The 17,610-nt window shown below is 39.4% G+C and overlaps 1 protein-coding gene across 1 annotated transcript in view; it reads right to left on the bottom strand.

Annotated features, from left to right (window-relative positions):
* Positions 1-17,610, bottom strand: part of LOC135231328 (receptor-type tyrosine-protein phosphatase O-like) — a 197,045-nt gene that overhangs the window by 36,662 nt on the left and 142,773 nt on the right. Inside the window, exon 3 of the mRNA XM_064285172.1 lies at positions 1,573-1,846. Coding sequence (XP_064141242.1) covers positions 1,573-1,846 — 274 coding nt within the window. The remainder of the gene's footprint in view (positions 1-1,572; positions 1,847-17,610) is intronic.

Raw genomic sequence — 17,610 nt, forward strand, 5'->3', positions numbered from 1 at the left:
AAAATCAGTACATTAGCTATGATCACACTATTAAATAATATGGTAGAAACTTACATGGTTCAATTGTGATTCTAAAATTGTCCTTCAGTAACAAAGTATACTACCTCATGGAAGTTTACTTTTATTACTTTAAAACATATTCATGTTTAGCAAAATGTTAACTGTAGAATATTATCAAACATTGGCAATATGCTGTATTCTTAATATAAAGCAGGACATTAAAATCACTTGACTTTAGTTGGTATTGATGAGTAAGTTTGCATTATAGGAATTTATAAACCAAGATCTGCTGCCTGAATCTATTACCTCGCAATTCACATTTTTCTGGAACTTGTTTACAACAGCCATTCTGGGCTGACTTTCTTACAATTAGAGCTCCATAAGGACACACCCAAAAAAGAAACACGAAAGTCAATCACAAAAAGACAAACATTGTATGTGCTCACTTTTATGAAATGACATGAATAGGTAAATATACAAAAACTAATCTTTGTTAGTGGTTACCAGGGGTGGCAGGGGGAGCTGGGGAGAAGTACTCCCTAGGTGGTAGTCAATTTTTTTAAATAGTAATGGGAAAGGTGGCACCCAATGTGGGTAAAGTTTGCACAGCGTGACTGATGTATTTGATATCAATAAGCTGTTCTTAGGGAAAAGAGAAGAATGGGAAAATGCTAGGTTGTGAATGGCTTTGCAACAATAACAACAGCCAAACAAAAGAGGGTGGTGCTACAGATTTTGCTACTAATTAGACATTTTTTTAGACACAAACAATCACCTTATGGGATTGTTGGTTTGGGGGCTTAGGACCATGGTCTCATTGGACAAACCAATCAATTAGCACAATATAATTCTTAAAGTTTATATTCTACCTCCCAGTATCTTCAGTAGTATCTGGGGTCTTAAAAACTTATGAGTGGCCATCTAAGATACAATTATTAGTCTTTATTCATCTGGAACAAAAGACAAAGTATGAAACCCAAGAATCAGAGAAGGAACTAGGCTAGAGGACTAAGTGTCTGCATGAACCACTGCCTCCTCCATCTTGAGACCAGAAGAACTAGATGATGCCAGATTGCCACTACTGAACATTCTGACCAGAAACACAATAGATGAATCCTGAAAAAAAGGGGAGAAAAATGTGGAACAGAACTTCAAATTCTTGGAGTATTCAGACTTACTGGACCTACTGAGGCTGGAGGAGTCCCCGAGACTATGGTCCTGAGTTGCTCTTCAAACCTTGAATTGAAACTATCCCCTGAAGTTACCTTTAAACTTAGTGATAGTTTAGCCCAAAGAGTAAAGATTGTCACTCTTGAGTATTGCATTAAAATTTTTTTCTATATAAGATCAAAAGGTCAACAGCTGTTTTCAAGCATAGATGAGAAGGTTGGGAGGCAAGAGAATTTAAATAAATGGAAGTGAAACAACTAGAACAGAAATAACGAGAATATTGACACAATGTGAAGAATGTAACCAACGTTTCTGATCATTAAGTCTGGAAACTGTGGAATGGGAGCTGGTTTTGCTGTGCACATTTTCATCCAAAAAAAAAATTCAGAAGATGATGCTTACTTGTTAAAACAGTTATTGATCTGGATGGCTTGGTCACCACATTTCCATTTACCACGACCAGAGTGATTATATAATAAAGTCCATGATAATTGGCCTTAAATATAACAGGAGGAGGCAAAGTGCGGTTGAATTCCTCAAATTCGAAGAAGTAATTTTTGGATTCACCCGTTATCTTCACAACATATACAGATGATGGACTCATGACATCTGAAGCTTCCAAAGAGACAATGATGTTATTGTCATCTTGGACAGTTACATGGAAAGTTGTAGCATCCTGTTTAAGAAAAGAAAAAAAGGAAATAGACGTCAAATTCAGATTAAAAAAAAAAAAAAAAAAACAACCAAACCCGTTGCTGTAGAGTTGACTGAGACTCACAGTAACCCTATAGGACAGAGTAGAACTGCCCCATAGGGTTTCCAAGGAGCGCTGGGTGGCTTCCAACTGTCAACCTTTTAGTTAGCAGTGGTAGCTCTTAACCACTATGCCACCAGGGTTTCCAAATTCAGATTAGGAGCAATCAAATTCTACTGAGATAATTCTAAAATCAATGTTTGTGAGAAGCATTACTTCGTAAAATAGAATTACATATACATATATTTTAGTTACACAAGGAAAAGCAGAGAGAGAGAGATTATCACTCCTATGACTAATGGTCTTTCCAGAGTTTTACTCTGAGGATTTTTCTCCATTGAAAAAACTGCTTCCAGTTCATGGACTGTGGCATGTCATAAACATACAATATATGTCATGTAAATAAGTAAATAATGAATGAATGAATGAAAGTCATCTTGACACTCATCTTCTTGGGAAGTTTTTAGTTTCAGCTATGCTGGAGGAGCTACACGGTTTGAAGACGCACTCTATACTACTTTAGGGCAAGTACCAGTAATGCTGTGATAGTCCCAGGAGAATTCTAGAAGAATGTTTCAAAGCAATTATTTGCTTACTCACTTCACACCTGTAATTTCTGAAAGGAAAAAATTATAAGTATGGAAAACCTGTGAAAATCCTCCTCATTAAAGATCTTTTTTCCCTAGTTGCTGTTGAGTTGATTCCAGCTTGTAGTGACCCAACGTGCACAGAGTGAAACTTCGCTCCACAGGATTTTCAAGGCTATGATCTTTCAGATGCAGATCTCCAGGGCTTTCTTCTGAGGTACCTCTGGGTGGGTCCAAAACCCCAACATTTTGGTTTGTTGTTAAGTGGTAAACTGTTTGCACTACCCAGGGACTCCTCATTAAAGATTACTCCTTGCCCTCGAGTCAATCCTGACTCATAGCAATACTACAGGACAGAGTAGAACTGCCCCGTAGGGTTTCCAAGGCAGTAATTTTTACAGACGCAGACTCATATCTTTCTCCTGCAGAGCAGCTGGTGGGTTCAAACTGCTGACCTTTCAGTTTAGCAGCCGAGCACTTAACCACTGCACCACCATAGAAACTAAGACGCTGAAGAAAGGACTAGACTGAAGACTTGTGACGTGTACAGAAAAGTCAACAGTTGATGGACTTAAAATTGCTCCAAATCTCCAGAAAACGGTTTATGGAATATTTGAAGAATCCTGTTTGATTCTTTCCCAGACTCCACAGGCTGAGTTAGTCCATCTATACTCTGGTCTCAAACAAGGCTCCTATGCTTTGTTACCACATGCTGCTTTGTTTTTAATGTACCTTCTAGGTCAGAGGGGTCCTGGGCAAGTTATTTTCCTGATCTGATCCTCAGATTTTTCTCCTGTGAAAGTGGTACAGAAAACTGCTGAAATTTATTGAGGATCTAAAAGTATCTAGGTACTATGTTAGGCACTTCATAAACATAATCATATCACCAACCTCATGAGGTACATGTTATTATTTTCAATCTAATTTTATAAAAGAGAAACTGAGGCTCAGAAAGATTAAGTCACTTGCCCATGGTGACACATCTAGTGTAGGCTCTTAACCACTGACCTACACAAGTACAGAAGATAAACTCTATTACTATTCACATGTCTGTCTTCCTCTCTTGGCTGATTTTACTAACACTGAGCTTGACACACAGTACATAACTGGTAAGTGTTTGTTAAATGAGTGAAAGTATTGCCGATTGAATTACTTATATGTGGGCAGTAACCTCTTATAACTCACATATTGTTAGCAGCCAAGTCAAGTTTAGGGTACACATCAATACCTTAAAAGAGACTATATAAACCTAAAATATACTACTATTTTTTCTTTTTATTTCATTTTTTATGAATACAATTTTTATGAGTCCTAGTCCCTGAAGGCACAGTGGTTAAGAGCTCAGCTGTTAACCAAAAAGTTGGCAGTTTGAATCTACCAGCTGCTCCTTGAAAACACTATGGGACAGTTGTACTCTGTCCTATAGAGTCACTATGAGTCGGAATTGACTTGATGACAACGGGTTTTTTTTTTTTTTAAGTAAATTCATACGGAGCCCTGGTGGTGTTCTTCATAAGGCTAAATCTGGTGTTTAAGCACTCAGTTGCTAACCAAAAGGTCAGCAGTTTGAACCTACTAGCTGCTCCACAGAAGAAAGATGTGACAGTTGGCTTCCATGATTACAGCCTGGGAAACCCTATGAGGCAGTTCTACTCTGTCCTAGAGAGTTGCTATGAGCTGGAGTTGGCTCCATGGCAATGGGTTTAGTTTACTCAAAGTGAATGAAAAAATAGGAAATCTCACTAGGGAAATAGAAGCTGTTAAAAAAATTGAAATTCTAGAATTGAATGTAGTTCTGGGTTCAATCACAAGGCTTTTTTTTTTTTTTTAATCAAGACAATTCTTGCAATGCTAATGCTAATATAGCTATGACACGTTGGTGTAGTCCTCAGTCCTTGAGTAGCACGCAAAGAGTGTCCTGGTGAAGAATGCAGCCATGCAACCAAAAAGGATGTTCAAGACAACTGGAGTCCTTTCGAGATCTCTCAGTGTAACCCAGGTCCCCAGCAATACTTCCTAACCCCCCCATCTTTCTCCCTAGTATAGCACCCCTTTCTCTTTAAACCCCTTCCCTGCAAATTTTACCTCTTCTTACTTCTGTCCCTCCTGCTTTCCTTAGAATTCTCTATAGACAAACTTGATAAAGAGTATTCTGGGAAAGCAGGGATCTTCTCATTGGAAGGGAAAGATCATACATGAGGAAAGGAAAGAGTAATGAAATTCATGTTAATGGGAGTTATTCACTAATATACTCTTCAGTCAATACAAATTAAGTGCCTACTAGGTACCAGGGAGCACGCTAAGTACTGGGGATGCAAAACAAAGACCTAGTAGCTTCGGTTTGGCAGTAGTCAACCATTGCTTATTAATGAAATGCTTGGTAATTGGGAAATGCTGGTTCTGAATAAAATTTCAACTTAACTGAGAGTTGATATAAAAAATCCTTTTGCTTCTAACCTACTGAAAAAATTTCCATAATGTGCTATTCTTTTCTATACTGAACATACTTTAGAATTTTTTTGGAATCTGAGAATTTTTGTGTATCAACCACCTAAATATAACTATTCGACTATTAATTTTTTTACTGTTCACAAAAATGAATAGAAAATATATAGGATATTGTGTCCAAAAAGGTTGCAGCAGTACATTGGCAGGGAACTGCCAGAAATTCAAACCGGATTCAGAAGAGGACATGGAATGAGGGATATCATTGCTGATGTCAGATGGATCCTGACTGGAAGCAGAGAATACCAGAAAGATGTTTACCTGTGTTTTATTGACTACGTAAAGGCATTTGACTGTGTGGATCATAAGAAATTAGGGATAACATTGTGAAGAATGGGAATTACAGAACACTTAATTGTGCTCATGCAGAACCTGTACATAGACCAGGAGGCAGTTTTTCGAACAGAACAAGGGAATACCGTGTGGTTTAAAGTCATGGTATTTTCAATTGCCTCACATGCATGTGAAAGCTGGGCAAGGAATAAGTAAGACCGAAGAAGAATTGATGCCTTTGAGTTGTGGTGTCGGTGAAGAATACTGAATATACCACAGACTGCCAGAAGAATGAACAAATCTGTCTTGGAAGGAGTACAGCAGCATGCTCCTCCGAAGAGAGGATGGCGAGACTTTGTCTCGTGTACTTTGAACACGTTATCAGGAGGGACCAGTCCCCAGAGAAGGGCATCATGCTTGCTAAAGTAAAAGGTCAGCAAAAAAGAGGAAGATACTTAATGAGATGGATTGACACAGTGGCTGCAGCAACGAACTCAAACATAGCAAAGATTGTGAGGATAGTGCAGGACCGGGCAGTGTTTTGCTCTGCTGTACATAGGGTTGCTATGAGTCGGAACTGACTTGACAGCACTAACAACATCTAAAAGTCACATTTTTGAGACGATTGCCTATATTACATAAAAGGTAGCATCTATTACATAACAGGAAAATTCAGAATTAAGGCAAATCAAGGCATCAGGAAGACAAATCCAGTAACACTGAAATCCTACTTTTATTTCTTATTGATTATAGAAGCTAATTCATTAACTCAGAAAAAAATAACTTACAGATATCAAGTTAGGCATGATTAAACATTTTTTGTTGTATATTTTAGCAGCTGGGAACTGAAGATTTTCGTGATAATGAAAAGAGGAATAAATAGACTCGATTCTGTAAAGTGTTTAATAAATATATGTCTAACGTGTCATGATGATTCGTAGATGGTGAAATCTTCCAGGGAAAGGGACTAGCCTTCCAAATACTAAGGACAGCTTTGGGGATGCTTGTCTCAGCCATGAAAATAAGCATTGGCCCATGTGCTCCTGGGCTGCCAAAAATAAATCAGGGTTGGCTAATCAGATTCAGTCAGTAGGACTAATGAGAAGAAGGCAGTGGGCCAAGTGAGATCTAGGCAGTGAGCCTAAAAGAAATGTCATCTGTGCTATTTCTTTCTTCTGCGTCCTCTTTACTTCAACTTTTCCTGGAATCTATGTTCAGGAGAAAATTCTGATGTATGCCCCAGGCATGTAATCCCTGCTGAGAAGTAGAGCAAGAAGAAATAGTTAAAAGTGATAGAAATTTATCTGATACATACAGACAGGGCCAATGCTGGTTCATTTGGTGGATGGAAAAATACTTAAAAAAAAAATTTTTTTTTTTGAGACTAGAAGTATTGCTTGACTCCAAAAATTTTTTTTTTTTGAGACTAGAAGTATTGCTTGACTCCAAAGGAAATTTCACTGAAATTTCCTTTGCATAAAATATTTAATAGAGATTTGTCTGGTCCAACACCCTCATTTTACACTTGAGAGAACAGCAGTGCAAATGTCACACAGCTAATTAATGTCAGAACATGGTCTAGGATCCACATATCCTTAGGCCTCTTGGTATTTATCTTTCCTGAGCAAGAGGTATGCTACTAGCAGCAAAAAAAGACCTGAGTGCTTGGCTTCAGCAAGGAAGAGGGAGTCCAAGAACCCACAACCTGTCCTATAGTCAGTCCTGGGGGAGAGAAACTACTGGAGACAGAGTGGACATCATTTAGGAAGAGAAAAAAGGAGGCTGAGTCCTGAGGAGGCTAACACAAGGAAGAGGGGCTAGTTGGGGTACATATGTACCAGTTAGAGCTAGCCACACATATATACCAGTTAGAAATCCTAGAAGTCTCCCAACGTCCCTAATAAACATACTATTATTTATTGATTCCCAACTCTGGACAAGGCTTTGTGCTGGGCATTTTATGTGTTTCTTCTTTTATTCCTTACAGCAGTCATCAGAAATAAGTGTAATTTTCCCTATTAAAACCAATCACTGTCAAGTTAACTTCGGCTCTTGGTGAACCCATGTGTGTCAGAGTAGAACTGTACTCCATCAGGTTTTTAATGGCTGAGTTTTTGGGAGGCAGATTGTCAGGCCTGTCTTCTGAGGTGTCCCTGAGTGGACTCAAATGACCAACACTTTTGTTAACAGCCCAACATTTTAACCACTTTTACCATCCAGGGACTCTTTTTTACCCAGAGAGGTTAAATAATTTGCTTAAAAGCACAGCAATAGACCTGGAATCAGAGGGCCTGAGTTTATATTCCTGTTCTGCAGCCTGTTAGCTGCGAGAACTTGGAGAAGCCCAGGATCTCTTAACTTCATCTTCCTAATTTACATTTACCATACAAAATATAAAATATGGATAATTTTACCATGGAATTTTTGTGAGGATTAAATGCCATTTATGAAAATGCTTACCATATAAACTCAATAAATATTAGTGGCATTTCAAAGTTGGGTTTTTTGTTCAGTTTGAATCATTTAATGACCTTTAAATTACACAGGTTCTGTAAACACTCATTTAACTAACTTCAAAACACTAAAATATTCTATAATTATGTACACTGGATATTTAATTCACGAAGCATTGAAGAGCTATCCATTTATTAATTAAGCAACAAACAAACATTTGTTAAGTGTCAAAGTGTCATCGAGAGGCAAATGAATACGACAAGGTACTTGAATTCCAGGAGTTCAGACTCTAGTGAGAGAAGAACACTCAAACACATAATTATAATGCAATCTGAAAAGTGTTATTAGTTACTGGGCTGGAAAACAGCCAGTTGACACATACATTTTCTAACTGTCCAGAGTTCCTTGTTAAATTCGGCCCCCTTCTTTTGGGATGCTGCTTCTTTCCCATTATAAAGCCAGTAAGGTCCTGATTGTTGTTGTTAGCTGCTGGAGGTTGCTAATTATGGTGCCGACCTCCCAGGTCAGAGGAGGAGGGACTCTGACTCAATCTAAGTAGATCGCAGTACCTGGTTCACTGTCCATGAAGACAGTTACAGGGATGCTCGCCTAGACAAAGCCAGGTCAACTAGAATGTTTCTGATGAAATTTTATACCTGGAATTAGTGGGAAGCAGCTCCTTGCCCGCTCTGGGTATGGATGGAAAGGTGGAAAAGTCAGTATCTGTAATTTCTGCCCTATAAGGGTGGCTGTTAGAGGGAGAGTCCCTGATTTCATCCGAGGCCCTGGTCCCAGTCATCCCTAAGGCCAACTCAACGCCCAGACACTATGCAGTTTGGTGACATAAGTGAATAAATCCCAGTTTATTGCTTGAGTTGTGTAAGCTAGACTTCCAAAATTTGTATCCAAAGATATTGGCCAAAACAAGAAAGTTTTTTTGTACTATGGGCATGTAGATGAGGAAGCAAATCTACTTCTGGAAATGGGTGTGAGGGAAGGTTTCAGGGAGGAAGTGGTGTCTGAAAGATGCTCAGGAGTTGACCAGATTAACAAAGGGCAGAAAAGTCATTTGGAGGAGTGGGAAGAGGGTCCACAGTCCTCTGGAGTATTTAGATAGTGGTAAGATGCTCAGAAGAAAGGGGTGGTAGCTCCAGTTCAATATGTGCCTTGTTATATGAAGAAGAACATGGCATCAAGATTGGAGGAAGACTCATTAACAACCTGCATTATGCAGATGACACAACCTTGCTTGCTAAGCGTGAAGAGGACTCAAAAAACTTACTGATGAAGATCAAAGACCATAGCCTTCAGTATGGATTATACCTCAACATAAAGAAAACGAAAATCCTGGCAACTGGACCAATAAGGAACATCATGACAAATGGACAGAAGATTGAAGTTGACAAGGATTTCATTTTACTTGGATCCACAATAACACACATGGAAGCAGCAGTGAAGAAATCAAACACATTGCATTGGGTGAATCTGCTGCAAAAGACCTCTTCGAAGCGTTAAAAAGCAAAGATGTCACGCTGAAGACTAAGGTGCGCCTGACCCAAGCCATGGTGTTTTCAATTGTCTCATATGCATGCTAAAACTGGATGATGAATAAGGAAGACTGAAGAAGGATTGATGCCTTTGAATTGTGGCATTGGCAAAGGATATTGAATACACCATGGACTGCCAAAAGAACAAACAAATCTGTCTTGGAAGAAGTACAACCAGAATGCTCCTTAGAAGTAAGGATGGCGAGACTATGTCTCACATACTTTGGAGATGTTATCAGGAGGGACCAGTCCCTGGAGAAGGACATCATGGTTGGTAGAGGGTCAGTGAAAAAGAGGAAGTCCTTCAACGAGACAGATTGATACAGTGGCTGCAGCAATGGGGTCAAACATAAAAACAATTGTAAAGATGGTGCAGGACCAGACAGTGTTTCGTTCTGTTGCACGTGGGGTGTTATGAGTCAGAACTAACTTTGATGTCATGTAACGACAACAAAAAGGAGTTTGGACTCTATTTTTCTTAAGGCCAAAGGAAATCATGATCTGTTTTAATGCAGAAGAGTGACATGATTAGATCACAGTTTAGAAAGACCGACAAAGTTAGGAGCACGGAGGATAGTTGCGACAACCAGGCCTTTAAGGCCAGAAGGCAGTAAGAAGGCTGGTTCAACAGTTCAGGTAAGACACGTTAAGTCTCAGCAAGTGAGGCTGTACCAAATATGCCCATGTGATGTGCATCTAGAACATTATCAGTGCTCCAGCTGTCAACCCTATCAATGATTAGACTGAATAGAAGGTATTTTTGAGGGAACACTTAGAGAAATTCTGCTGTGTTAAGGTTACCACATAGGAAGCACAGGCAGTACAATTATTTTAAATAGTAATACCAGTGATGCCAGGTGCTTATACAGCACTTATAGCCATGATTCTCTGCAGACATTATCTAATTCATTCACTTAATATCCTCTCCAGCTCTCAGGAAGCCTTTCCAGCTAGACAGTCTTTCCTCTCAGTTCCTTCAGGAAGATCAGAGTCCCATAGCTCCTTTCCAGGGATCCTCCAGACACTTCCCTAGAATTAGTCACAGCTCTCTTTCAGAAATTTTTAGAGGAGAATTTGGTGATATTGATCTCACAGGCTAGGGATGAAAAAAAAGCCCGAACCCGTTGCTGTCGAGTCGATTCCGACTCATAGCCTTCTGCTGATCATCCATTATTGGCTCATGCATTCATCAGACATTTTTTGAGCAAAAACCACGTATCAGGAACTATACTGAATGCTGGGGATACTCTCTCTTTGGGGGTAAAGAGATAGGCTGGTCTCATGCGACTTTGTCCTTCCTAGAATCGTGCCTAGTAATAAAAATAGCAATGATGATGATAAGGACAATGATGATAACATAATAAAGAGCAAATAACTTATGTAGCTCTTATTAGGTGCCAGAAACTCTTCATATAGCAGGTGCTTGGGAAATGCTTACTAAATGGGTGCATTTACAATCTGTCATGTAATATCAGAACTTTCCAAGTAGAGTATGTCACTTCTTTACTCTCATGGGATTCGGAGCCTGAGTTCACGCCCTCTCTACCCTTCATGCTTTATAGGCTCATATCAATCACTCAAGTCTTTATCATTTTAAGGATACAGAGGCCTCATTTCTTTCGTCTCTTATTTGGTAAAAGAGGTTCAAATTCAAATGTTAGGCAGGTGATATAAATGTGAAAAGCAGCCCAGCGTAAGATGATATGAATGAGGGAATAGTTAACAAACCAGAGGGTACATGCATTGTCTAAAAGAATCATTAGAAATAATTACTACAAAACGAAGCTGTGCTAACCAAAGAAAATGCATTTGCAGGCCAGTCTCTGCCAGATTACAACCCTTGATTTTGTTACACGACCATTTTCTTGATCAAGTAGCTCATCTTTGGACCTTCAGCTTCTGATCCTACTCTATTTCCTTGCCCAATCGGAGTGTAGAATGTTAACTAAATTCTGTTACTAAGAAATCATTAATTTAAAATAAATATAAATGTCATCTCCTTATCAAGTTGCCATCTGTGTGTGTGTATGTGCAAAATGGCAGTTCATTATACATAATAATGCATTAGTTATTTCCTGGCTTCCAATATGGATTCTGGGTGGAAGCGCTACAGTCTTCTTAATTTTGGAGATAAAACAAAACGTGCTTGAGGACTGAATACAACCTGGCAATTTCAAGTGAAAAGAAATTGAGTGTTATGTTCTGAAGAGATGTGCCAAGATTATAGGCAGTGTGTAGGACAATAATAACAGCCATAGATCACATTTTATAATTTACAAGGCATGCTTAAATACATTTTCTCATTTGATCTTCAAAACACTTCACTGAGTTATTATCTCAACTCACAGTTGAAGGTACTGAGGCTCGAAGAGATAAGTGAGTGTCTCAAGGTCACTTTATTATTATGTAGAGAAGCTGTCACTCAAGGCAACTCTTTTAACTCCAGATTTTGTAACTCTGTTATACCAGAGTCCCCAGACTATAAGCCCCTAGAGCCAAGATGACTTCCCAAATGCTACCTTTCATATCTGTACCTAATTGGTGGTGAGCTCCCTCAGGACAGTCAAAATGTGTGGTATCATGGAGAAAGTAGAAATTGTGGAGAAGGGTAGACCTGGGTTCAAGTCTCACTTAAGTGATGGTCTCTCATTTTAATTCTTTGAGCCTCAGTAGCCTTAGATAAATTATGGAACTACTAAGATCTATTATGGGGGGAACAAATGAGATCATATGTGGAAATTACCTATCCCAGCATCTAATATTTACTAGAAGCTCCAAAAACAATAGTTAATGGTTGTTTCTTTTTAGGTCACTAATGATTCATATATGATTCAATAACCATTGTAATTTTGAGACTATTCATTTAGGAGTCAGTTTTATTACTCTAGAAGGAACCCTGGTGGCACAGTGGCTAAAGTGCTTGGCTGCTAACCAAAAGGTCAGCAGTTTGAACCCACCAGCCACTCTGTGGGAGAAAGATGTGGCAGCCTGCTTCCATAAAGATTTATAGCCTTGGGAACCCTATGGGGCAGTTCTGCTCTGTAGAACTCAATGGCGGGGAGTTTGGTTTTGTGGTTTATTACTCCTCTTGGTGGCATGATAAGCAAGAACAATCAGTATTTCTTTCTCTATTATGCCTGTGCATGACAGCCTGAATGAATCTGTTTGACCGAAGGTTACCATGGGAGCAGTTTCTATGACATACTGAGCTGAGATGTTTAGAGACCTGAGAAGGTGTGTATACCTGGGGATTGACTGGGGAGGAGGTGGGTCCAAATCCAGTAAGCCATAAAATACATTTGTTCCTAGCAGCTCAATGATGGGACAGATTCTGAAAATATGCGACGTGTTTCTGGTTTAATGCAGTATGAAAAATAGGGGTTTCTGAATGCTTCCTGTGAAACAAGTCTTATCTTTATAAAATGAACCACTGACAAACATAAATTTGCCTCAATTTTAAAAAAAATTTCCCATCCTTCTTTTCTGTTCTTACCAGTATTTATAGTTTCAAAGTGATTTTTACCTCAGAAAGATGCTTGTAAAAATGTAGCTGTCCCACTTATTGAAAAATAATGTGAAAGATGACTTTACTAATCATTTATTTTAGAATGGATGAGTTCAGTCATATTTCCCCAGAGGCATGAAGTATCTCTCCAACTGTGACACTAATTAATTAAATCCTGAAGATAGACAGCAAAGAGTGCAGCCTACTTACTAAACACACAGTTCACAGCATACTTAAGTGGGACTCTTGTGACACTTTATAAGTGCTGTCCCTTAGCTCGTCATCACCTGCCTTCTCCCCTTCTCACTGTGTTGTTAACAGCAGCAACAACAAAATTGCTCAGGCCTTTAAACCTAATAGTTCCCTGTACCCTCCACCATCACTTGGATTTTATGGCGCTCTTAGAAGACTGTTCCTCAGAGGCAGGACAAATAAAAACCTGAACTGAAAGGGATAGGAAGGAATACTTCATACACATGCTTTGCTCAGTGCTAAAATATGATAGTTAAGAAAGGAAATTTGGTGCCTGCCTTAGTGGTATTTGGAGTCAGCAGAGGAAGAAAGAAAATAAATTAGTTTAAATAATGAAATAATTACAAGGCAAAAAGCATTGTTAAGAAGTACATGAAGATAAAAGAGCACCTACCATGGGAATATAACCTAGAGCACCTAGCAAGGGGGCCTAACCTATAGGGCATAGCAGGGGACCTAGCCTAGAGTAAGTGCTATTTAAGTCTGGGGCTTAGTAAGATGGCTTAGTAAGAGTCATTTTGATGAAGAGTTGAAAAAAGAATAGTATTCATGAAGAACAGTGTATATGAAGACCTGTGAGTCGGTGGTGAAAGCACAGTGCACTTGAAAAACCAAAGTAACATCAGAATGGTCAATAGAGGAGACTAGATCATGGAAGACTTTGTAAACCCTTTTAAAAGAGGTATAATGCTAAGGGCAATAGGAAGCCACTTAAGGGTTATGAAGCAGAGGAGTAAAATGAGCAGTAACAAAGCTGATGTTAACTGCTGGCTCAAGAATTTCTATGGGAGGGAATTTTTATTGAAAAAATAGTTGATAACTAACCACTTGGGATAGAAGGGAATACTCTGAGGTGTGAGTAGAGAAGACAAGGCAAACAAACTAAAACAAAAGTGAAAATAAAAACAAAAACCAGACAGCCAAACTAGAACTCTTATTACAAAGAAAAGAGGCTTTAGTCCAGAGAGTAAGGGGAAGAGAGGATAGGGAAGGGAATATTACAAACACGTAGAGAAAAGCCAGCGAGATGGTGTGATGCTTGTATGTAGATAGGGCAATCAGCCAATGGAAACATCCAGATGGGGAGGCGGCCAAAGTGCATTTTAAACAGCAAATGACATTCCATTTGAAGTTAGCATGATTGTATAGTAAACCTTTCTCCATATCCCCACATCCCAATCTTTACTAAAGTTGGCTGCACTCAAAAATTCTTTGTGTGAGTGGATCATTTGTGGATCTTGCTGAAGGGGCTGAATTTCACATCCATGCTTTGGGGGCCAAGATGGCAGAGGAGTCAAATGCTTCTGGTGATCCCTCTTACATCAAAGACCAGAAAAAAATAAGTGAAACGATTATATATGTGACAAGCTAGGAGCCCTGAACATCAAAGGCAAAGTGAGGAGATCGTACTGAGCGGCTGGGGGAGGCAGAGATGGTTCAGAAGCGGCAAAGAGTTGCCAGACCTGATTCAGCGGGAACCTGCACCCCTCAGGCACGATCCCCTGGAGTGGTGGTGGTGGGGCTGGCGGTAGCATTTGGGATGCAGTTTCCTCAGGGAGAGACAGTGAGCTGCATAGCCTACTTACACCTACAGAACCAGAGAAGAATGGCGCTCTCAGCAAAAGTAAGTACTTGCATTTATTTTACTATGCCTGCAGCTCCCAAGCTGGCTTCAATGGCTGTTGATCTCCATGTCCTGAGATAGGTCTTGCTGCATGACCTGAGCCATTCTCCTGGCCTTGGAGAAGGAATAAATTAACAATTGGGGGAAAAGATAATCTGCCATCTCCACTAAGCTGGGGAGCTCAGGACATAAGCGGCTCCTGTCCAGGCACAACGGGTTTGCAGACTTTGAGTACCTTTCATCCATGCATGGACCTGTGTGGGCCCATTTCAGGAGATTAGGCCCTTGTTACTGCAACGATGTGTATGTGCTTGAAATCAAACTTCGACTGTTTCAGTTGTGCGGTAGAAAGGCGGGTTTTTGATGTTTGACACTGCTTTGCCTATTAAATAGGGTCCTCACCTACCTAAATCAGAGGTCGGAGCACTGGTGGCTCCATTCACGTCACCTCACCACCTGCAACAGGGATCCAGGCATAAGTGATGCCTCCCATTCCTTACAACCAAAATCATTGGCTGCCCATGGTCCAGTTGCAGAAACCACCCGCCTGTGTGTTCTAGGGAACAGGGCGCACTTTCTTCACAGACACATCCATTCTTTATGGCACAGAAGCAGCATTTGTGGAGATCGGTGCTTGAGGGCAGAAGAAATCATGCAAATGAAAGTTTCACCCAATGAGCAAAAATTCCAAGGGTATTTGCATTTCCATTAGAGTTGGAATGGGGTTTTTTTAGGGCAGGAAGTTCCCTCTGATGGCAGTATGGAGACCTGATTGATGAGGGTAGACAAAGACAGGTAGACAGGTCTCTCTCACTTTCTATTTCTCTCTGTACATACATACCCATATATATATATTTAAGGAGCCCCCATGAGGCACAGATGGTTAAACGCTTGGCTACTAACAGAAAGGTTGGTGGTTTAAACCCATCCAGAGGCACCTCGGAAGAAAAGCCTGGTGGTTTGCTTCTGAAAGGTCACAGCGACGAAAACCCTATGGAGCGTAGTTTTCTGAAACACATGGGGTTACTGTAGGTCACAACTGACTCCACAGTAGCTGGTTTGGTGTATGTATATATATACATATATATATATATATGTCTGAACCTAATATGTGGAAGTGATTGACACATCATAGGTGGTAGCTGAAGACACGGAAATTGAGGAGATACCATAAGTAGAGTGAGGTAATATGACTATTACTATTAATAGAGCTTACTTTTATCAAGAATTTTCTTTGTGCTGAGTACCTTATAGGCATTATTTCAATTAATTCTCTTAACAACCCTATGAAGTAGATAATAATATTTGCTTTTTACAGGTGTGGTATTTGAGCCCCAGCAAGATTATGTAACATGTCTAAGGTCACATAGCTTTTAAGTGGTGGACATGCAAGCTACACCCATGTTCCTCTAATTCCAAAGCCCACACATTAACACTGATGATTCACTTCCTCTCTGTTCTGCCATGAGCTGGGCCTCAGATTCTAACTGTTTCCTTATTCCTTGGCGACCATGACATATGAATGTCACTTTAGGATCACTCATCTTTATTACAAGAGCAGTCACAGGGCATTTGGCTGTAGTGGAAAGAGCAGAGATGTACAAACAAATAGAGATGGATTTGAGTTCCAGTTCCTTCTCATACTGACTAAACCTCTCTGGGCTTTAGTTTCCTTGTCTACAAAATGGGAAAAAAATACCTACCTTACAATTTTTTTTGCGAGGTTTAAAGGGAAAAAAATGCAGCTGAGATAATTGCCGTATTTTATGCCTTGCACACACTAAATGCTTAATGTTGGTGGCTTTAAAAAAGTAGAATTTGCACTTATCGAATCTTGTTAAGGGAACTTTTGTTAGCTGCATTGCAAAGCTTTTTGAATATCATGAGAAACCTAACAGACAATAAAAAGAAATGTTAAGTTTTCACTAAAATAAGAACCCTCTACATCATACTAAAACTCTAAACAATAATGGCACAAATTTTCCATGTGCATTTTTCAGGATCAGTGTTAGCTCAGATTTGCTGTTGTCTGCACTAACCACTGAGAACATAATTCAGTCAGAAATACTACTTCTTATTGTCCTATTAAAATAGTCTCTGAACTAGTCTCACTCCTATTTCTTGCTTCTTCAAAATATCGGATTATGAAAAGTAAGAGGACTATGAACTAACAGAATCTCTGTGAAACAATGGGATTATGAAGAGAGCATGACATTTGGGGTAAAGCAGTCTCTTGCTTAAACACAGGAAAGTTATTTTGCCTGTCTGAGAATCAGCTTTCTTATCTGCAAAATAGGGATAATGCTTCTCTCTACTATACTTTTGTGATGACCATACTGGTGTTTATAAAATACCTAGCACAGCTGGGTGCATTGTTAAGTACCCAATAACTAGCACAGCTTTGATCATGTGAACGTCCTGTGTTTAAATATTTGGAAAAAAATTACTGAGCTTCTTTTTTTGCTACCAAATGAAAATGAAATTCTTTAGCCTGCCACTCAAAATCGTTCACAATCTGTCCCTGATTCACCATCCCATTTTATCAGTCACTACTTCTCTGTCGCAAACCCCATGAACTGATCAAATTCACCAGCCTTCATATGCTTCAGGTACTTTTCTTCTGCTGCTGTGGTTCTATTATTGCATTCACTCCTTCTGCTTGAAATATCCCTTCCCCCACTTCAAATTTCAAATTCAACTTGACACTCTGTATCTAATCAAATGCCACCTTCTTTGAGAAGACTTTATGATCACCCCAGACTTTATGTAAGCTATGGGTTTACAGAAAGCATTCATCTCTTTCTTCCTGTAAGCCACAGCCCTCCTTCTAAATAACCTCAGGACACATCACTCTGTACATGGAATCATACACATTTAGTAACAGGCAGATTGTTTATAGAGTAAGTGGTAGAAATAATTTTCAATGGCTCTTGTCTTTT

Source organism: Loxodonta africana, chromosome 4 (genome assembly GCF_030014295.1).
Source record: "Loxodonta africana isolate mLoxAfr1 chromosome 4, mLoxAfr1.hap2, whole genome shotgun sequence".
NCBI classification, from domain to species: domain Eukaryota; kingdom Metazoa; phylum Chordata; class Mammalia; order Proboscidea; family Elephantidae; genus Loxodonta; species Loxodonta africana.